Source organism: Lithobates pipiens, unplaced genomic scaffold, assembly GCF_037356315.1.
Source record: "Lithobates pipiens isolate NorthernLeopardFrog02 unplaced genomic scaffold, aLitPip1_a1.2 Scaffold_16, whole genome shotgun sequence".
NCBI lineage: Eukaryota > Metazoa > Chordata > Amphibia > Anura > Ranidae > Lithobates > Lithobates pipiens.
This window is the reverse complement of record NW_027507748.1, coordinates 616,118,259-616,140,169: the sequence shown is the minus strand read 5'-3', so window position 1 is coordinate 616,140,169 and position 21,911 is coordinate 616,118,259. Positions and strand designations below refer to the sequence as shown.

General features: G+C 43.8%; 1 protein-coding gene across 1 annotated transcript in view; it reads right to left on the bottom strand.

Annotated features, from left to right (window-relative positions):
• Positions 1 to 21,911, bottom strand: part of MTUS2 (microtubule associated scaffold protein 2) — a 1,194,608-nt gene that overhangs the window by 804,630 nt on the left and 368,067 nt on the right. The window contains exon 4 of the mRNA XM_077484081.1: positions 14,421 to 16,748. Coding sequence (XP_077340207.1) covers positions 14,421 to 16,556 — 2,136 coding nt within the window. The 5' untranslated portion in view covers positions 16,557 to 16,748. The remainder of the gene's footprint in view (positions 1 to 14,420; positions 16,749 to 21,911) is intronic.

Below are 21,911 nucleotides of genomic sequence, written 5' to 3'. Positions count from 1 at the left end.
TGTATGACCTGTGACATGAAACTCTCTTCCACAACTTCCGCTTAATAGCAGAGTTTGGCTATTCTTGTTTTAAGTTTCCTACTCAGCTTTTTCTGCTTCAGTTAAAGCGGAGTTCCACCCAAAAATGGAACTTCTGCTTTTCCAGTTCCTCCCCCCCAGTGTTACAGTGTTACATTTGACACCTTTTTTTTTTGGGGGGGGGGGGGGAGCAGATACCTGTCTAATACAGATATTTGCCTCCACTTCCGGCGATACTGATTCTGCGGTGATCTACGCCCTGTCTGGCCCCTTCTCCGACCCCCCTGCTGTCTTCTGAGACACACAGGTCCCAGAAGACAGCAGGGTCCAGTGAAGACACCCAGCGCGACTTGCGCATGTGCAGTAGGGAAACAGGCTGTGAAGCCGCAAGGCTTCACTTCCCGATTCCCATACTGAAGATGCCGGCACCTGCACCCAGGAGCCGAGGGACAGATCGGCTTTGGGTGAGGACATTGCGGGCACCCTGGACAGGTAAGTGTCCTAATATTAAAAGTCAGCAGCTGCTGTATTTGTAGCTGCTGAATTTTATTTTATTTATTTTTGGTTGAACTCTGCTTTAATTACCGTTTCAACCTCCATATTAAATGAATGATCATTAACAACTGCTTTGTTTAACTGGTTAACCATACACATGACACTAATCCTATAAAATTCCTGACTTTGTGCAAGTGTACAAAGTGCACCACTGTAATACTCCATACACATGATTGGAAATTCTGCCAGCAAAAGTCTGATGTGAGCTTTTGGTCAGAAATTCCGACCAGGTGTATGCTCCATCGAAGTTTGAGATTGAGAGCAGGTTCTCAATTTTTCGGTCGGAAAAAGTTCCAATCAGAAATTCTGATCGTCTGTACCAATTCTTTCCTACGCATGCTCAGAAACAATTAGACGCATGCTCTGAAGCATTGAACTTAATTTTCTTGGCTCGTCGTAGTGTTGTACGTCACCGCGTTCTTGACGGACGAAAGTTCAGAGAACTTTTGTGTGACTGTGTGTATTCCCTGTTACCCTTGTCCCTCATTGTGTATACATTTTGTATATAGTTAGTTAGCTCTCTGTTAAGTTTAAATATGTATTTTGTCACTGGGTTTTGTTTATGTTCACTGTGTGCTGGTGTGTGATTGGTTTCACTCTAAATGAAGATCACTTAAATGATATATACATTTTTTTGGTCCCAGTTTTCTGTGTGTAGCCATGCACACAGGGCCGAGGTTCTGCCAATGTTTTAGTGACCTGAAGGGGAGCCTAAACCCCAATTGTACCTAGCAAGCCACCTGTGTGCACCAGAGACCAGGGCTGTTGTAATACTTGGGTATACCCTGGGCACTGCCCAGGGGCCCCAAGTGCAGGGGGGCCCCATGATAGTCTTGCATTACATCATACTTGCCAACTGTCCCATATTTGCCGGATCAGTCACACTTTTTACTAAGATGTCCCAGGATCGAAGTTTCCAGAGCAGAGTCCTGGAACCTGTACTGTGCCCTCCTGACCCCCCTGTACTTTGCCCTTCTGCCTCCACCACTGTACTGTGCCCTTTCTGTTGATTAGTCTTTGATTTATGGAAATATTTTTTATTGTTTAAAACTAATTTGATGTATAGTTCTATCAATTATACTTTAATTCTTGAGAGTAGGTGTGTAGATTAGGGCAGGCTGGTAGGGGCCCAGTGCACAACTTTGCCCAGGGGCCCATGATGCTGTTAAGACAGCCCTGCCAGAGACAGTGCACCTGCAAATGTGAGTGCAACTTTTTATTTGAATAAAGATCAACTTCTTAAACAGATAAACACTATGGGGCTGATTTACTAAAACTGGGGAGTGCAATATCTGGTGCAGCTCTGCATGCTAGCCAATCAGCTTCTAATTTCAGCTTGTTCAATTAAGCTTTGACAAAAAACCTGGAAGCTGACTGGTTTCTTTGTAGAGCTGCACCAGATTTTGCACTCTCTAGTTTCAGTAACTCAACCCCTATGTGAGTTTTCTCCTAATCTTATGATGCATATATATGAGGTATACCATTTAAGGCAGTGATGGCGAACCTTGGCACCCCAGATGTTCTGGAACTACATTTCCCATGATGCTCTTGCTCTCTGCAGCATAGTTGAGCATCATGGGAAATGTAGTTCCAAAACATCTGGGGTGCCAAGGTTCGCCATCACTGATCTAAGGGAACAAGGGAACAAGGGAACAAGAGTCCAAGAGCCAGCAGGGAAGGTACAGACCACTAAATTGACACCCCTAATGGGAAGGTGAGTTCAGACCCCTGACAGGGTTTTGCCTGGAGGTGAGCGCATAGTTTGACCAGTGGAGGGCACTTCAGTTTTTTTAAGAAAAGAGAAAAGCATACACATTTCACTAGGGATGAGCTTCGTGTTCGAGTCAAACATATGTTCGACTCGAACATCGGCTGTTCGCCCGTTCTGCGAATTTCGAACATTATGGGCCGTTCGCGCCAAATTCGTGTGGCGCTCACGGCCCACAATGCACTGCGTCATCGCAGTGCATTGCTGGCTCATGATTGGCCAAGCATGCACTGTGACCCCGCATGCTTGGCCAATCACAGCACCAGCAGCGAGGAGAGCCATGATTGGCCACAGGCAGGATGCCTGTGGCCAATCATAGCTCAGGCTGTGTAGTACATGCCCCACACTATATAAGGCCGCCAGCGCGGCGGCCTTGTGTAGTGTGTTGGCGTCTGAAGCAGTTAGTGGGTGTTCTGTGTACCTTCAACACAGTACACACCGATCGTTATCGGCCGATTTTTGATCTTGCTCTTCTGTAGTGGTTGTTTTCTGCGTGCCCTGACCGCAGTATACACCGCTATATTTACCTCACCTATATAGCTAGTGATCTATCTTTTATAATAGAGCTTGCAGTCAGTAGTGTTAGGAGCTTGTGCGTGCTGTCTGCCTGCTCTGTACCCAGTACACACCGCTATATCCACCTACATAGCTCTTCTCTATTTGAGCCCACTTGCCATCTGCAGGAGTTATTGGAAGTTGTGTGTGCCTCCAGCACAGCACAGTATACATCTGTATATACCCCTTTATCTCTGGTGTTCTATAATAAAGGCATCTGCAGGAGTTAGTGGGTGTTTTGTGCCTCCAGCACAATATACACCTGTATCTACCCTTTATTGCTGTTCTCTAATAGAGCCATCTGCAAGGCTTAGTGGGTGTTGTGTGACACCATTACAGTATACCCCTTTATCTCTGGTGTTCTATAATAAGGGCATCTGCAGGAGTTAGTGGGTGTTGTGTGCCTCCAGCACAATATACACTACCCAACTGCTGTTTTACCCAACTCCCTTCAGGCCATTACCATGTCTGGAAGGCCAGCAAGGAGAGGCAGACAGGCGCGGGCCGATAAAAGCAAGCAGGCTCTGTGTCTAGAGACAACAGTGCTGGTCGTGGACGCGGTGCATTGTCATCAGCACGTGGCCATGGGACACGCTTGTCCTTCTTTTCGGCAGCTGGACATGTTGAACCGCAACATGCCAACGACTTGGTAGAGTGGATGACCAAGCCCTCTTCATCCTCCTCATCCTCTCTCACCCAGTCTCAGGGTACTAGCAAAGCAGCTGCCAACGCATCGTCTTCCCTCCTCTCAATGTCATCATCAGTGACTCCTTCCCTAGACCCACCACGTCCTCCTGAGGAGTCTCCTGAACTCTTTGAGCACAGTGTTGGGTACAAGCTCCAGGAGGATGCCCAGTGTTTTGTAGGCTCTGATGATGACACTCAGAGGAAGGCAGTAGCGTGAATGCAGAGAGAGGGGATGCGCAAGAAGGACAGCAATCTGGCAGTCATGTTCCACAAGCTGCAGCATATTGCCAGGTTTGCTACAGCGATGAAGAGGTAGGGGATGATGAGGGCACTGACTCCACGTGGGTGCCTGGTAGGAGAGAAGAGGAGGAGGAGGAGGAGGAGGCACATGTCCAACGAGGCAGAATGCCCTCCGGGGGCCAGCTTAGGGGCAGCACACTGACTGAATCACACCGCAGAGCTCCGCCTGTGCAGGGCGCTGCCTCTGCGCGTTATTCTAAAAGTTCTTTGGTGTGGGCCTTTTTTGAGACGAGTGCATCAGATCGCACCGCTGCTATTTGCAACATATGTCTCAAGCGTATCTCGCGTGGCCAAAACATCAACCGCTTGGGCACCACATGCTTGACCAGATATATGTTGACCTGCCATGCAGCTCGTTGGCAAGCGTACCTCAAAGACCCACACCAAAGAACAAAGCGGACCTCTTCTTGCTCCTCATCAGCTGGCATCTCCAACCCCACTAGACCTTCAGTCCTCTCTGAAACCTGCTCTGAGAGGAATGATGGTGTAGAATTAGGTGTGTCACAGCCAAGTGCTTCCGGGCACTCTGCTAGCATTACACCCACGTCCGATTATAGCAGGCAAATGTCCCTGCTCCAGCTGCTGGACCGGCGAAAGAAGTTCACTCCCAGCCATCCACATGCCCAGCGGTTGAATGCTAGCTTGGCTAAATTGCTAGCACTTCAACTGCTGCCTTTTCAGTTGGTAGACTCGGCCCCCTTCCGTGAGTTTGTACAATATGCGGTTCCTCAGTGGCAGGTCCCCAAACGCCACTTTTTCTCACGGAAGGCGATTCCGGCTCTCTACCGGCATGTGGAAGGCAATGTCCTTGCCTCGCTGGACAGGGCGGTCAGCGGTAAGGTGCATATTACCGCTGACTCATGGTCCAGCAGGCATGGACAGGGACATTACCTGTCTTTCACGGCCCATTGGGTCACTCTTCTGGCAGCTGGGAAGGATGCAGGACAAGGTGCAGTAGTGTTGGAGGTTGTTCCGCCACCACGCCTCCAAAATGCTACTATCGGTTGTGACACACCTCTCTCCTCCACCCCCTCCTCTTCTTCTTCCTCCATGGCCTCTTCCAGTGCTCTGTCCTCAGAACCAGCGGTGCTCCGTAGGCGTTCCAGGGGCTACGTAAGTACGCAGGCAAAACGATGCCATGCCGTGCTTGCGCTGGTTTGTTTGGGGGACAGGAGCCACACTGGGGCGGATGTTTTGTCAGCTCTGCAGGGGCAGGCCGAGAGGTGGTTGACGCCACGCCAGCTTAAGCCAGGAATGGTGGTTTGTGACAATGGCACCAACCTCCTCTCCGCCCCCCGACAGGGACAACTGACCCATGTGCCCTGTGTAGCTCACGTCCTTAACCTGGTGGTGCATAGGTTCTTGGGCAGGTACCCCGGCTTACAGGATGTCCTGAAGCAGGCCAGGAAAGTCTGTGTGCATTTCCACCGATCATTTAATGCCTGTGCTCGGCTGGCTGAGCTCCAAAAGGAGTTTAACCTGCCCAAGAACCACCTTATATGTGACATGCCCACCAGGTGGAACTCAACGTTGGCCATGCTTCAGTGGCTGCACATGCAGCAGAGGGCCATCAATGAGTACCTGTGCGACTACGGCACCAGGACAGTCAGGGGAGCTCGGTTTTTTCTCACCACGCCAGTGGGGCATGATCAGGGATGCATGCATTTTCCTGTCACTGTTTGAGGAGGCCACAAGGATGGTGAGCAGTGACAGTGCATGCATCAGTGACACTGTACCTCTTGTCCAGCTCTTGGAGCATACGCTGCGTGGAATAATGGACAGGGCACTTGAGGCAGAACAGAGGCAGGAAGAGGAGGACTTCCTTGCCTCTCAAGGCCCCCTTTATCCAGACAGTGTTCCTGCTGTGCCACCCATCACACAGGAAGAGGATGAGGAGGAGGAAGAGGAGGAGGAGGATGATTGTGTCAGCATGGAGGTGGAGGCTGGCACTCAGCATCAGCAGCAGCAGTCTTGTAGGGATGATTTACAGTCCCAAGAAACACGTGGACTTGTACGTGGCTAGGAGGAGGTAGCTGCAGATCATGTTGCCCTTAGTGACCCAGAGGACTCCGGACCGAATGCCTCAGCTAACCTACGCTGCATGGCCTCCCTGATCCTGCAAAGCCTGCGGAAGGATCCTCGTATTCTTCGGATCAAGGAGAGGGACCATTACTGGCTGGCCACTCTCCTTGATCCACGGTACAAGGGTAAGGTTGCCGACCTTATCTTGCCATCGCAGAGGGAGCAGAGGATGAGACATCTCTGGGAGGCCTTGCAGAAAGGTCTGTGCAACGCGTTCCCAGAGACTGGGAGGTTACAAACTCCTGGTCCTGGACAACGTGTTGCTGAGGCATCGGTCAGAAGGAGCGGTGGAGAAGGTGGCCGTCTCACTGATGCTTTCAGACATTTTTTTAGTCCGCAGCCCCAAGGTATGATCGGTTCCAGCAACCATCGCCAGTGTCTAAATTACATGGTGCAGGAATACCTAGGGGCAAGGTCAGACTTGCACACCTTTCCCACCGAACATCCTCTGGCTTACTGGGTCTTGAGGATGGATCACTGGCCAGAGCTTGCACAGTATGCAATTGAGCTACTGGCCTGTCCTGCATCAAGCGTTCTTTCGGAACGCACCTTCAGTGCTGCTGGTGGCTTTGTTACCGATCACAGGGTGTGCCTGTCCACCGAATCAGTTTATCGAATGACCTTCATCAAGATGAATCAGTCTTGGATCACCCACAGCTACCAAGCACCTGAAGCTGATGTAATCGAATAATTTTTTTTGAAATATCACATCCCTTCAAGACTGCCTATGCTGATGCTGAGTGACTGTCCTGTTATGTTGATTGTCTATCCTCTTCCTCCTCCGCTGATATGTTGGAAGAACATTTCTGGTTCTGGGTGATGCCATCAGCCCAATTTTTCTGCCCCTGTTTAACAGGGGTGTTTAATTACAATTTTTGATGCAATGCTTTGCAGCAGGGCTAATTCCTGCAATAAAACTAGAGTATATGGGAGAGGTTGCAGTGTGGTGGCACCAGCACCAGTGCCTAAAGCCCAATTTTTCTGCTCCTGTTTAACAGGGGCGTTTAAGTACAATTTTTGATGCAATGCTTTGCAGCAGGGCTAATTCCTGCAATAAAACTAGAGTATATGGGAGAGGTTGCAGTGTCGTGGCACCAGCACCAGTGCCTAAGGCCCAATTTTTCTTCCCCTGTTTAACAGGGACATGTAATTACAATTCTTGATATAATATTTCACAGGAGGGCCCGTTCCTGTGTCCACCCAGAGTAACTGTGAGGACTTATAGTGTTGTGGCACCAGCACCACAACCACCAAAGGTCAATTTTTCTACCACTGTTCAACAATGGCATGTAATTACAATTCTTGATATAATCGTTCACAGCAGGGCGCTCCAGCACCCACCAAGAATCACTTTCAGGGCTTACAATGTTGTGGCAAAACCAACACCTTGTTCCGCAAGTTCTGCAGAGCATATAGGGCAGGCCCCTACTTTCAAACATCCAACTTACAAACATCTCCTACTTGCAAACGGAAGGAGACAACAGCAAGTGAGATGAAAAAAGATGGACGACAAAACTAATTATACAGGGGTGATAACCCTTCCCTATGTTTTCCAAAAAGCTTAAAAATAGTTTTTTTGACTGGAGCTACACTTTAAAAATGTACTAGTTGAAAATTACAAACAGATTCAACTTAACACAACAAACCTACACAGTCCCTGTCTTGTTTGCACCGCAATCTGCTGTTCTGAGTATATAGGGCTTGGGGGCCACACGCATTTCTTTTTTTTAATATGGGCACGGGGTTCCCCTTAATATGCGTACAAGACCCAAAGGGGCTGGTAATGGGCAGGGAGGGCTACCCATGCCATTTTTCTCAATGATTTTCAACCATATTGCAGGAACCAGATATAACATTAAAACCGCAAACAGTTTTCAATGATGTTATTTCAGTTTAATGTCATTTTGTGCAGGGACTGTTCTAAACATGGGAAACACGTGGCACTTCACAGGCATACTACAGACACCCCCCAGGCACCATATTTAAAGGAATGTTTCACATTTTTTTTTCACTTTAATCGTCATTAAAATCAGTGCTCCCGCCAAAACTGACATTTTTAAAAACATTTTAGGCATTGACCCATGTCCCCTGGGGCAGGAGCCAGGTCCCCAAACCCTTTTTAGGACAGTATCTTGCATATTAGCCGTTAAAATGAGCACTTTTAATTTCGAACGTTCGAGTCCCATAGACTTCAATGGGGTTCTAAAGTTCGGGGTCCGTTCGAAAGTTCTGGTGCGAACCGAACCGGGGGGTGTTCGGCTCATACCTACATTTCACAGAATTTTGCCTATGGATGTATGATCACTTGCACAGCATGTATTGACATGTGCACTAACTAAATGGACTAGATGCTTACTGCTTAAAGATCACTATTACTCTATATCATTGGATAACTGTTATGGACACTTTATTTGAATATTTGATTTGGGCATAATCACGTTTTATTACTTCTATTATTTATTTATTTTTATTTGTTTGTTTTTTATTTATTCCAGGTACTTAAATGGTTCCGTCAATTTACATGGCGCTTTACATATACATTGTACATTCACATCAGTTCTTACCCTCAATTAACTTACTAATCTAAGGTCCCTAACTCACATTCATACATACACATACTAGAGTCAATTTAGACCAGAACTAATTAACCTACCAACATGTCTTTGGAGGAAACCGGCGTGCCTGGAGGAAACCCATGCAGGCACAGGGAGAACATGCAAACTCCAGGCAGATAGAGTTGTGGTTGGGATTCAAACCAGCGACCCTTTTTTTTTGCTGCTAGCCCCCCCCCACTATATAAGGATTTATTAAAGTCACCTGTGACTCCTCTTGGGGTCATCACTTATATTGTCACATATTTCTTTGTGTACTGGGACCCAGATATTTTAGGTATCATTACTGTTTGTTATCACTGGAAATCGTAACTAGTATTTTACTTTGGTTTGTATTCTGTGTTGTTAGGATACCTAGAGAGTTAGCGCTTCATTTTTCTAGTATTATTTTTGATCATCACATGTGGGAACACAGCTGGGACTAGGCTACCTCAAGTTAGTCTCTAGATTTAAACAATCACCTACTATAGAATTATATATAATAGTGAAGAAGTTTTACTTTTCATATACACTATATTGTCAAAAGTATCGGGACACCTGCCTTTACACGCACATGAACTTTAATGGCATCACAGTCTTAGTCTTTAGGGTTCACCATTGAGCTGGTCCACCCTTTGCAGCTATAACAGCTTCAATTCTTCTGGGAAGGCTGTCCACAAGGTGTAGGAGTGTGTCTATGGGAATATTTGACCATTCTTCCAGAAGCACATTTGTGAGGTCAGGTCGTGATGTTGGATGTTTGTGCAGCCCCCCAAAAAATGCTGAGCACCAGCCACCACTGGCTAAATGTATTAGCAGATTTAGAAAAACTAACAAATTGAAGCTAAACTCCAGCTCACACTTTATAATCAGTTACATCAAACATTTTTCTTTCCTTTTGGGATAAAGGTTTTGTATGAATAAATAAAAGCTGATGATTTTAATCACCCCTTCCATTGTTAACCACTTTCCGACCGGCGCACGCTGATGTACGTCAGCAGAATGGCATGGGCAGGCATATTGGCGTACAGGTATGTCCAATCTTAAATGCCACCCTGCCAACGCTGGCGTGCTGGTCGGGACCCCTGTGAGTCCGGTCGCGGGTCCCGCGGACTCGATCGCCGCGGGTATACCTGCGATCGTCTCACGGGACGGCTGAACTGGGAGATGCCGTTGTAAACAGCATCTCCCCATTCTGCCTAGCAACAAGTGACGCTGATCTCTGCTCCATGTGATTGGAGCAGAGATCAGTGTTCACTGAAAGAAAGCCCAGCCCCCAACAGTTAGTAACACGCCCCTAGGAACACTTAACCCCTACACTGGCACCCACTGGTTAACCCCTTCACTGCCAGTGTAATTTATACAGGGATCACTGCATTTGTATAGCAGTGATTGCTGTATAAATGACAATGGTCCCAAAAATGTGTCTAAAATGTCCGATGTGTCCGCCATAATGTTGCAGTCACAATAAAAATCGCTGACTGCCGCCATTACTAGTAAAAAAAAAAATAATATTAATAAAAACGCCATAAAACTATACCCTATTTTGTAAACACTATAACTTTTGCGCAAACCAATCAATAATCGTTTATTGAGATTTTTTTTACCAAAAATATGTAGAATATGTATCAGCCTAAACTGAGGGAAAAAAATGTTTTTTTGGGGGATATTTATTATAACAAAAAGTTATATATATATATATCTTTTACTTTAAAGGTAAAGGAGAGATTTGGCATCTTTCTGACTTGACATCTCTCCATAAAAAGGACTTATCATCCTTATTTCTATTACAAGGCATGTTTACCTGGTCCAGGGTGGAAGTAAACAATTTTTTTTTAAAGGTCAATCAAAAAAAAAAAAATATATAAAGGAGAAGATTTGGCATCTTTCTGACTTGAGATCTCATGTGTTCTGGCGGGTTGAGATCAGGACTTCCTGCAGGCCACTTAAAGTTCCTCCACTCCAAACTCGCTCATCCATTTCTTTATAGACCTTTTTTGTGCACTGGTGCACAGTCATGTTGGAACAGGTAGGGGTAATCCCCAAACTGTTCCCACAAAGTTGGGAGCATGAAATTGTCCAAAATGTCTTGGTATGCTGACTCCTTAAGAGTTCCCTTCACTGGAACTAAGGGAACAAGCCCAACTCTTGAAAAACAACCCCACACCATAATCCCTCATCCAATAATTTATTTGGGCCAGTACACAAAGCAAGATCCTTTACATTTTCAGCTCGCTGTCACAGTTCGTAAGTGCCTATGGACGGATGTGCCCGCCCACTGAGCCTGAATAAGTTGTGTTGAACCTTTCAACAATATAACTTTATTGCCTAACTTTATAATATGGGGAAAAGAAGGGGGGGGTCTAAAGTTCACAGAGAGAACTAGTTAGGGCTTATAAGGGTCCTTTAACATGGCCTTCGCTGATCCCCGCTGAGCAGGCGGGTGACAGGTCTGTCTCCGCTCACTGTACAGAGCGGAGACGGACAGAGTCCTGCTATCCCCTATGGGGAAATCAGGTGAAAACGGACTGCCTGTCTATTTTCCACCGATCTTATCTGATCTGATCCTCCAGATGGATGGAAAATAGGGTCACCATTCGTCTGGATTTGGCTGACAGGATCAGATCAGATAGCGGTGGGTGTTAGCGGATATGACTTTCGCCGCTCCATAGGGGTGAATGGATTGGACCGGCCGTGTGAAAGGACATTAACACTGCTTGAGACCGACATGCAGCAGAGGCAGTGTGTACAGAAAGTTAGTAAACGCACTGGACTTTTGCCAGTATTAACAGATATTTTCTGTACTTGCAACATTTTTAAGAGAAAAAACATGAGAAGATGTGCACATATTGGAGAGGTTTACCGAATATGTTTTTTTAAGTGTTCCCCAGAAAAACACTTAACTTAAATTTACTGTTTTAAACTGGAGTGTGGGTTCAAAATCCCTAAACATTTAGCTGACGCGACTGTGGACATACAGTGCCTTGCGAAAGTATTCGGCCCCCTTGAACTTTTCAACCTTTTGCCACATTTCAGGCTTCAAACATAAAGATATAAAATTTTTATTTTTTGTGAAGAATCACCAACAAGTGGGACACAATTGTGAAGTGGAACGAAATCTATTGGATATTTTAAACTTTTTTAGCAAATAAAAAACTGAAAAGTGATGCATGCAAAATTATTCGGCCCCTTTACTTTCAGTGCGGCAAACTCACTCCAGAAGTTCAGCGAGGATCTCTGAATGATCCAATGTTGTCATAAATGACTGATGGTGATAAATAGAATCCATTGATCTTTTGTGATCACTTGTCATAATTTTTGTCCATTTTTATGACCTTTTAATAAAACCTGATGGTTAATATTTTTTTGACCTGCACCATTTGGAGCTTTCTTTTTTCTTTGTCACAATTTTCATGAACCCCCTCCCCTTGCATTTGGGGTTGGAATCCCTACTGAGCTACACCTGATGTGGACAACTTGAGGAACATTCCGAGGAACATTCTGAGAGATGCCCCCCAAGGTCTTCCGTCATTTGAAGTCTCCTTGAAATCCGGTCTGATTACCTTCAATCTACCATCTGGTCCTATGTCTGGATCCTAAGCGTTTTCTGACTCAACTGTCGTAAGACTGGTGAGTCCAACATATCTGGTAAGAGTATTCTACCTACCTTTTAGATCTCTTCAGACAAGTTGATACATTTGGTTACACTTGATCAGTGAAACGTCTATTACTTCTGAAGAAGTTTCATCACAACTTTTTTGTGCATCAGTCATATCACAGAGGACTTTATTCACTGTTTTTTTATAGTATTTATGATTGTACACAGATTTTTTTGTGATTACACTATTATTTAAATTAGCGCTACACTATTTGTTGTTCGATAAATAGAATCCACCTGCGTGTAATCAAGTCTCTGTATAAATGCACCTGCTCTGTGATAGTCTCAGGGTTCTGTTGAAAGCGCAGAGAGCATCATGAAGAACAGGGAACACACCAGTCAGGTCCGTAATACTGTTGTGGAGAAGTTTAAAGCCGGATTTGGATACAAAAAGATTTCCCAAGCTTTAAACATCCCAAGGAGCACTCTGCAAGCGATCATTTTGAAATGGGAGTATCAGACCACTGCAAATTTTCCAAGACCTGGCTGTCCCTCTAAACTTTCAGCTCAGACAAGGAGAAGACTGATCAGAGATGCAGCCAAGAGGCCCATGATCACTCTGGATGAACTGCAGAGAACTACAGCTGAGGTGGGAGAGTCTGTCCATAGGACAACAATCAGTCGTACACTGCACAAATCTGGCCTTTATGGAAGAGTGGCAAGAAGAAAGCCATTTCTCAAAGATATCCATAAAAAGTCTCCTCTAAAGTTTGCCACAAGCCACCTGGGAGACACACCAAACATGTGGAAGAAGGTGCTCTGGTCAGATGAAACCAAAATTGAACTTTTTGCCCACAATGCAAAACGATATGTTTGGCATAAAAGCAACACAGCTCATCACCCTCAACACACCATCCCCACTGTCAAACATGGTGGTGGCAGCATCATGGTTTGGGCCTGCTTTTCTTCAGCAGGGACAGGGAAGATGGTTAAAATTGAGGGGAAGATGGATGCAGCCAAATACAGGACCATTCTGGATGAAAACCTGTTGGAGTCTGCAAAAGACCTGAAACTGGGACGGAGATTTATCTTCCAACAAGACAATGATCCCAAACATACGGCAAAATCTACAAAGGAATGGTTCACAAATAAACGTATCCAGGTGTTAGAGTGGCCAAGTCAAAGTCCAGACCTGAATCCAATCGAGAATCTGTGGAAAGAGCTGAAAACGGCTGTTCACAAACGCTCTCCATCCAACCTCACTGAGCTCAAGCTGTTTTGCAAGGAAGAATGGACAAGAATTTCAGTCTCTCGATGTGCAAAACTGATAGAGACATACCCCAAGTGACTTGCAGCTGTAATTGCAGCAAAAGGTGGCTCTACAAAGTATTAACGCAAGGGGGCCGAATAATTTTGCATGCCCCACTTTTCATTTTTTTTTATTAGTTAAAAAAGTTTAAAAAATCCAATAGATTTTGTTCCACTTTACAATTGTGTCCCACTTGTTGGTGATTATTCACAAAAAATAAAAATTTTATATCTTTATGTTTGAAGCCTGAAATGTGGCAAAAGGTTGAAAAGTTCAAGGGGGCCGAATACTTTCGCAAGGCACTGTACTGTATCTTTCTGCACCGACACCCTGGGGTTGATTCTCTAAAACTGGAGAGTGCAAAATCTGGCTACCATGCACAGCTGCATCAATCAGCTTCTAACTTCAGCTTGTTTAATTAAGCTTTGACAAAAATAAATTTAGGCTGGGTTCACATCTAAGCCACATGTGGCTCACAGCAGGAATCCGGCGCATCCCCCTTTGCCATTTCAGGTCCAATTTCAGCTCAAATTTTGGGCTGAATTCGGACCTGAAATGGACCAAAAGACGCACAGGACCTGGTGCAAGTTTGCTCTGGAGCTGCAACGGAGATATGTGAACTGGCTCCATAGAGCCTTCTGCTGTTGCAAATTGGATGTGGGGAAACCGCATCCAATTCACACTAGTGTGAACCCAGCCTTAAAGCTGATTGGTTTCTGTTCAGGGCTGCACTAAATGTTGCACTCTCTAGTTTTAGTAAATCAACCCCCCTGTGTCTAGCTCAACAAAGGGATTAGTGAAAAAAAGAAATGAAACATAAGTACTCTGCACTTTTAAAACTGGCCAGTGGAGATGAGTTATATATTTTTTTACCTTCTTCCGCTACACCCAAAACTATAACAAAATCATGAGAGGGGCTGTTTTTTAAATGCAAACATATGTAAACACTTTTCTTACCTCTTCTAGAGAATGATGCCCAGGAGGCCTTATGCCAGAAATCATCAGACCAGTGCTGTATATTCGTGGTTTGTGAACATCAGTTTTGTATTTATCCAGCAACACATTGGTGGATTTACCATCACTATTCAATATATCATGCTCCTTTGGTATTGGAACACTACAAGATGGAGGAGCATATGGCATGTTCATCTGCCCAAATGGCAGTCTATCAACTGCTTGGGGGTTCCTTCTGATATATGTGATGATTTTAGGCCGTACGTGTTTAGGTTTCGGAGCAATGAGCGTTTGTTCCATTGTTTCCTCTGGCTTTATATTATGATTTATTTCTGTTTCTCCCTGGCTTGTAATGGAAGGTTTGGAATGTACCAGTATGGGTTTCGGTATGCCGCTGTTACAAAGAGTCTTGTTAGTAGCTTTAGGGGATATGTTAAACAACTGTGTACTCTCAATAGGAGGTAGCACTGGGGAAGGTGACAATCTGTCAACATGAGCTGTGCTAGGATCCTTAAAGCTGCTCGGTGAGGCAATGCGCTGATCATTAATATTAACAGCCGCCACTGGGCACGAAAAAGAAGGAGTACATAAAACAGAATCTGTTGGGTCCTTGTGACTTTCTTTCAAACTGCCTTTTAAAACATCTGACTGATGTTTTCGTCCAAGGAAAGCCCTTTTACTGTCAACCACAGCAACTTTATCCTTCAAAGTCATCACATTGCTGTTTGAAAGAAAATTGTCACTGTCCTGACAGAGATAATCTTGTGCAGAATGCCTGTCTTTGTTCACACTGATCTTATTATCCAGAGAGTCTGTGAGTGATGTTGTTTTTCTGATCACAGGCTTGCTGCTCAACTCTTTATTTCTTAAGGACTCCAATTCTTGAGCATGACCAGTTTGAATGTTACAGACCTGAGAGAATGGCACTTTTGTTTCGCTGAATGATACATCAGCTTGATAATCGTGTTGCCTTGTATTGGAAGGGCTAGTTAATAGAAATGTCCCTGGTGGCTTAACCACTTTGCTTGTATGAGGAACAGCTACCTGACCACATGGAGATGACAGAGGCGATCTCCTGGTTTCAAACACACTGTCCATTCTCCTTGATGCAGCTGCCTCTCCTAGCAATATATGTTCTAGTCTGTGTGGGGAAGGCAGCTTTGACTGCAACATTTTTGAGTCTGGTAGTTCTGATAGTTTGTTGGTTGGACCCTGATATAGTTGTGCTTCTGGTATGTTACAAATTACCTGAGGTTTGTAGGTTAAACGAGAGTGGTCATCTGCTTGAGTAGGTGGTGGCAATGTGCTTTGCTTGTTAACATGGGTTACGGTTCCGTCAAGTATTGAGGAATCTGGGTCAGTGATGCTTGAGGTAGGTGTTTTAGAATAAAGTACGATTTTCTTCTCCTCTGAGGTATTACTGAGATTATGAGAAGATATTCCTAATGAATGGTCAGCCGGAGCAGATATGTCTGTTGTTTTAACACCAGAACTCGAAGTATCAAAGTATTGCGAGTATCTAGAAGGTGAATCTATAGATGGCGTAGGTGAGATTTGCTCTTTTTGAAAAGGCTCTGATTTAGGTGAAGGAATACCTGATTTTACCTTAGAACGTTCAGTTTGGGTTACGTTACTAAGATTATTACTATAAATACCTATAGAAGATTCATTTGTTTTGCTAATGGAAATTTGGAAGCTTCTGTCATAGAAGCTGACTTTTGAATTTAGAGGTGATTGCCCTTGAATATTAAAGGTTTTTAAACTGTCCTTAGCATCATCAGTCATATATTCTTTGCCTAGATCTCGACTTGATGGTGCTTGCAATCTTTGATCACCTAACATTTGTTCACTTGTTGGAGAGTCAGTGCTCTCTTCAACCAGTCTACTGGGTTCCTTGGTTGAATGTGTGAGGTTTTCTGAATGCGTGAAGTTTTCTGACTGAAAAGTACCAAGCCCAACTGTTTTGTCCTCCCTGCAGATTTCATCTTTGTCATCATATATCTTTGTTGTGAAAATTTGATTGGCATTTGTGTCACCTAAACTGGCCACACTTTCATTATCATTTTTTTCATCATTGCTATTGTTCTCTCTGTCAGTGCAGCATGCCTTGCTTGGAGTCAGTGGAATACTCATTTTCATATGTCCCTTTCACATGCAGATATACAGATATCAAAGATGTATTTTCTTTTTCTACGTGTGCAGATCTGCGTTTGGACCCATGCTACTTGATTACACATGTGCACTTTCTTTAAGAATAGTCTGGATGTTCTTTAATCATGGACCACTATTTGACTGGCAGATCTTGTTGTCAATTGCTTTACAGTCTGTAATCTGTAAGAAAGATAAAGGTGTATAAATACATTGAATGGCATCCAAGATATTTTAAATAATTAATTTTCTTTCATTTGGTCATTAGAATTTTATATAAGACAATTCAACATGTTTTATGTAAATAAATAGATACCTGTATGAGCACTATGGTTGGATTTACTAAAGGCAAATAACCTGTGCACTCTGCACGTGCAGTTGCACTCTTTTTCCCCAAAACTTACTAAATGTGGTAAAGCTCTGCTGATTTCCATCTCCAATGTGGAAGCAAAATGCTTTCTATTTTTTATTTTCCTTGTACCTGATTGGGTAGTCTTTACAAAGTGAAGCTTTACCAGATTTACATACTCTAGGAAAATTAAAATAAAAGAAGAGGCTTTACTTACCTGCTTTGTGCAACAATATTTCACAAGCGATCCCTTACTTCCTCTTTTGCAGTTTCCCACTGGCGATGTCTGCTTCCTCCATGTGCCCACTTACCAAGTCAGTTGCTAAAGGGGCACCTCCCAAGCTGGGTTGTATGCATCGACACACACATCACAGGCAAGCCATGCCCCTGCTCCCTCCTCACAGGAGTTTTTACATGTATTCTTTGAATAGTGAAGCTTATCCTCATTTACTAAGCTCTGGTCAGCGGCACTTGCAAAGTGCACAGTCTATCTGCCTTTAGTAAATCCAACCCTATATATTCAAATGGGAGCAGACTGACTTTATGTCCTTGATCCATATGGTCATTTTTAGAGAATATGTAAGGGGAATCTGGTATGATAGTCCAATTAATGCCAACATGATGCTGACTTTACTGAGAATATACTATGTGTCATAGCAAAAGCAACATTGGCCGCCCCGGCAAAGATCCCTCAGCACAGACAAACTCTCCAGCACAGACCCCTCAGCACAGATCCCTTAGCAAAGATGGACCCCACAGCACAGACCCCTTAGTACAGATGGACCTCCTCAAGCACAGATCCCTTAGTACAGATAGACACCCCCAGCAGAGACCTCTCTCAAATCCGAAAATACCCACCTTTCATTTTCCACCTTCTCAGTATGGACACATTTCCCCCAGTACCCTGCCCTCACTCCAATACAGTACAGATTCCTCAGTACAGACCCCCCTCCTCTGTAAGACCCCTCAGTACAGACAACATCTCCCTCCTCCCCAGTACAGTCCTTTCAGCACAGACACCCTACATTCAGTAGTAAAAAGCCCCCTTCCCCCAGCACAGACCTTAAAGCAAAGACCCCCCCAATACAGAACTTTTAATAAAGACGCCACCCCATTTCCCAGTACAGACTCCTCAGTAGTAGAACCCAGCTCAAGCACACACATCTCAGTACAGACAACACCCTCCTGCTCCACAATGCAAAAGCTCTCAGTAGAGGCACTTTCTACCCCCCAGTGCAGAACCTTTAGTACAGATCTGCCACTAAACTCCTTATGAGGTAAAGAAAGTATAGAGGCAGAACTGTAAACCTGGGTCTGTACAAACAATACCATGTGCCCCATATTATGGACAGGGAGGTTGAAGTCAGGCCGACTAGAGATGGGAAGACCTGGAAAAAAACAAAAGAAGTGTGGAATATGTTCTTTTACAATGATAAATAATATATTTATGACATGGTAATCCAACTATATAACATTAGGAAGTTAATGAAAGATTTCTGAGACGTTATATAAAGTCTTAAATTATTGCAAATTCTTGAATACAGTTCAACTAACATTGTTCTTCCCAATGCAGTTCTCAAACAAGAGAGATATGCATTTCTTCCACTGGGGGCACTGCAGGGGAAAAGCTCCAGTTTAGTTTTCTTGTGTGCTCCATCTTTTACCTCCTACAGTTGGGTGATTGCTGTGATAGAGTAGATGATTTTCTGTCCTCTCAGGCCTTAACTGACAGGCAAGAGAGTGAATTTGTCTGACAAATTAGTTTATCTTCATAACCTTTAAATAATTCATATTAATGTTCTCCACCATCACAATATAATGTTTCCCTACAGTCTGCTAAGTAAATAGTTTTTTCTTTTCTTCCTCTCAGTAAATGGTAAAACCAATATCTAGTTTGGAAACATTTCCACAATGCAATTTCTACTAAAAGCAAAACTGCAATTTCTGCTAAAAGCAAAGCTGCAATTTGCAAATATTGTGAAAAGAAACATTCTTTTCCAAATCCTACAGTGATGACAAAACCCACACTTGCATGCCAGAGGTGCCCTGAAAATACTTTTATGGAATGAAATGATGAGGACCATAATGAAAGGGCGAGTAACTTTTACCTCCAGAGTTCTCAATCCAGAAACACGTTTTACTGCTTCTGAATCACCACAAAGTGTTTCTTTACCAGCTGCATCTTCAAGTAAGGAAGTGTTGTAAACCATGGACCCCAAAAAAATACACAAACCCTTAATTTATAGATAAAATGACACCTGAAAATCAGAATATTGATCAAGCTCTTGCAAGAACTATATGCTTCTGGATCAGCATTGTCAATAACAGAAAATGCATATTGGCAGGAAGCTTTTACATTCTTATGAGCGAAAGGGGGGATGGTTACCTGTTCTCATTTATAGTTAAAATGTTTTCTTAATATATAAAAAGTCCTTGTTATTCCATTTGTAATAAAAAAATACAATTTTAAAAAGCAAGTTTAGTTTACTTACTGAATAATGCCGTGTACACACGACAAAACATTCCGGCAGAAAAGGTCCAACGGAATCATTCCGTCGGATATTGCGATTATGTGTGGGCTTCATCTGACTTTTTTCTTCAAAAATTCAGACGGACCTAGAAATAGAAAATGTCTCAAATATGTCCGACGGAATCAATTTCTATCGGGAAAACCGTTCGTCTGTATGCTGGTCCGACAAACCAAATACAATGCTAGGGCAGCTATTGGCTAATGGCTATTGAACTTCCTTTTCTAGTCCCGTCATATGTGTTCAAAACAAACGGACTTTGGTCCATTCATGTGTGGCCAAGTTCCTTTGGTCAGAAGTACATCGTAACTCCGTCGAAAGTTCATTGGAACTATGGCGGGAAGACAGTCGGACATTCTCTGACGGAAAGTCCAGTCGTGTATGTGCAGCATCAGCTGTACTTTTATTTCAAGCATAATACTTTTATATACACTGCATTTGCATTTCACCTTCCCAGTGAAACAAAATGACTTTTCGATTTGTAAAACTACTCCACACTGATTTTTTTTTTAAATTAAATTTTCCCCAAAAAATGTTTCCATTGCTTCAAAATTTCCAGAAATTTTACATCTCTAGGAAGGACTCTATTTATACAGAGGGAAAACTTCTCTACTTCTCTAATGGATCACGAGTGCAGTTTCCTGTGGCCCGTTTTCAGCTGACAATGGGCTAAAGTCTGCTGTCAGCTGATGTCACTTAGCTGGTCCAGGTGCTGGATATATCCCGACTTTACAGTCGGCATCCAACCAGATGCCTGGACCAGCAGCTGGCTCAGCCTCTCAGTGAGCTACCGGGAGACTGATCTAGCCATTCCTGCCCCCTGCACAGCCCAGTGCTCTAGTGAGAGCTGGAGGGAAAGAGAGAGCAGAGAGTCAGTGACTGACAGTCACCAGTCTCTGCTCAGAGCAGAGGGGAGAACTGAGTGATCAGCAAGGTTTGATCACTCAGTTCTCAGTGCAGAGGTGGGGAGGGACATATGCAGCATAAGATCAAAGCTGCATTCACCTAGGTGAGTATATATTTTTTAAACCCCATACTTCTCTTTTAATGCTAGCTCACAAGTGTTAAAATGTTCCATTACATACAGGAATAAGAACAATCACCCCAAGTGAGACATGAAAACTGCACGTGCTTTAATTAGCATTAGCAGTATAAAGCACACAGTTAAAAACTAGCCTGGCAGGTTCCATGTGCACCATGCTCCTCTATGTCAGCCCTTTTCAACCAGGGTCCCCAGGCACCCTGGGATGCTTTGACTTTGGGGGTGCTGTGGAAAAATGCCTAAAATTTGCCCAAACATGTACACGCCAGCAGGTGGAGCAAGCCTGCCTTTTAGTTGCACAAAGCCACAGGTTTTTATTGTGCACCATTTCAACCTTCCAGCCACCGGCATCATAACAACCAGTGATATCATCAGTGTTGATAAAAAAGGGCGTTGATCACAGCATCCTTGGTTGACCCTCTCCTGTCCCCCTCCATCAAAACCTGGGGTCGCAAGAGAGAAGAAACACTGGAATACTAGTCGTACTAGTGTGCAAAATTAGCTTTGTAAGAATAAATCACCTCTAATGTTGGGTGTCCTATGTTTGTAGATGTTGCTGCATTATGTCCAACTATTAGTATAGTTTTTAAATTTTAGAACGGGGTACCTTGAGACTGTCCATAATTTTAAAGAGTGCCTTGAATGAAAAAAGGTTAAGAAACACTGCTCTATGTCCACATCTATGACCATATTTCTCCCCACTGTCCCTGCACTTCCTCCTGTGACCACTGGTGTTGCTGTGTATATATGAGCTTTGCACAGCAATCTATGGACACACACAGGTATCGTGCTGGCTCTTATTAGCAAGCTGCTAAAAAAGAAAAGTAAGAGTAAATATAAAAAAAGAAAAGTAAGAGTAAATATATTTTTAAATAATATTTTGCGAGGAGCTTACATTTCAAACCAGGGCTGCTGTTAGAAGTCCCGGGGGCCCTGTACAGTCTGCTTGACAGGCCCCCTCACCCCAAAAATATCAAATCATATTTTCACTAAAAATACACAAAAAATATTATTAGTGGACACAAGCACATAACAATTCTTGCTAAATATAAAAGTTAAGATTCAGCAGTTGTACGAATTCAAGGCCACTCACCCATACCTGCATAGTTTTTTAATTTGCTTTGGCATTTTTAAAATTTTTAGGAGCTTTGTTGTTGAGGGGCTTTGTTGAAATATCAGGGGTTTAAACAGACCCCTGATGTCTCACTTTTGAAGAAGGAGATTCCGCAATTCCTTTTTCTGCAACCTTAGCTACACAGATGAATGAATAGGAAGCACTCTAAGGCTTCATGTTCATTCACAAACTGAAGCATAGTTGTAGCGCCTAGAGAAGTGTAGATTGTTAAGCAAATTTAGTTAGCTCTAGTGTAATCAATGGAGCAGGGGTTGATTATTCAGGCCTGTTCAGTGTCTCACAGGCTGCTGCT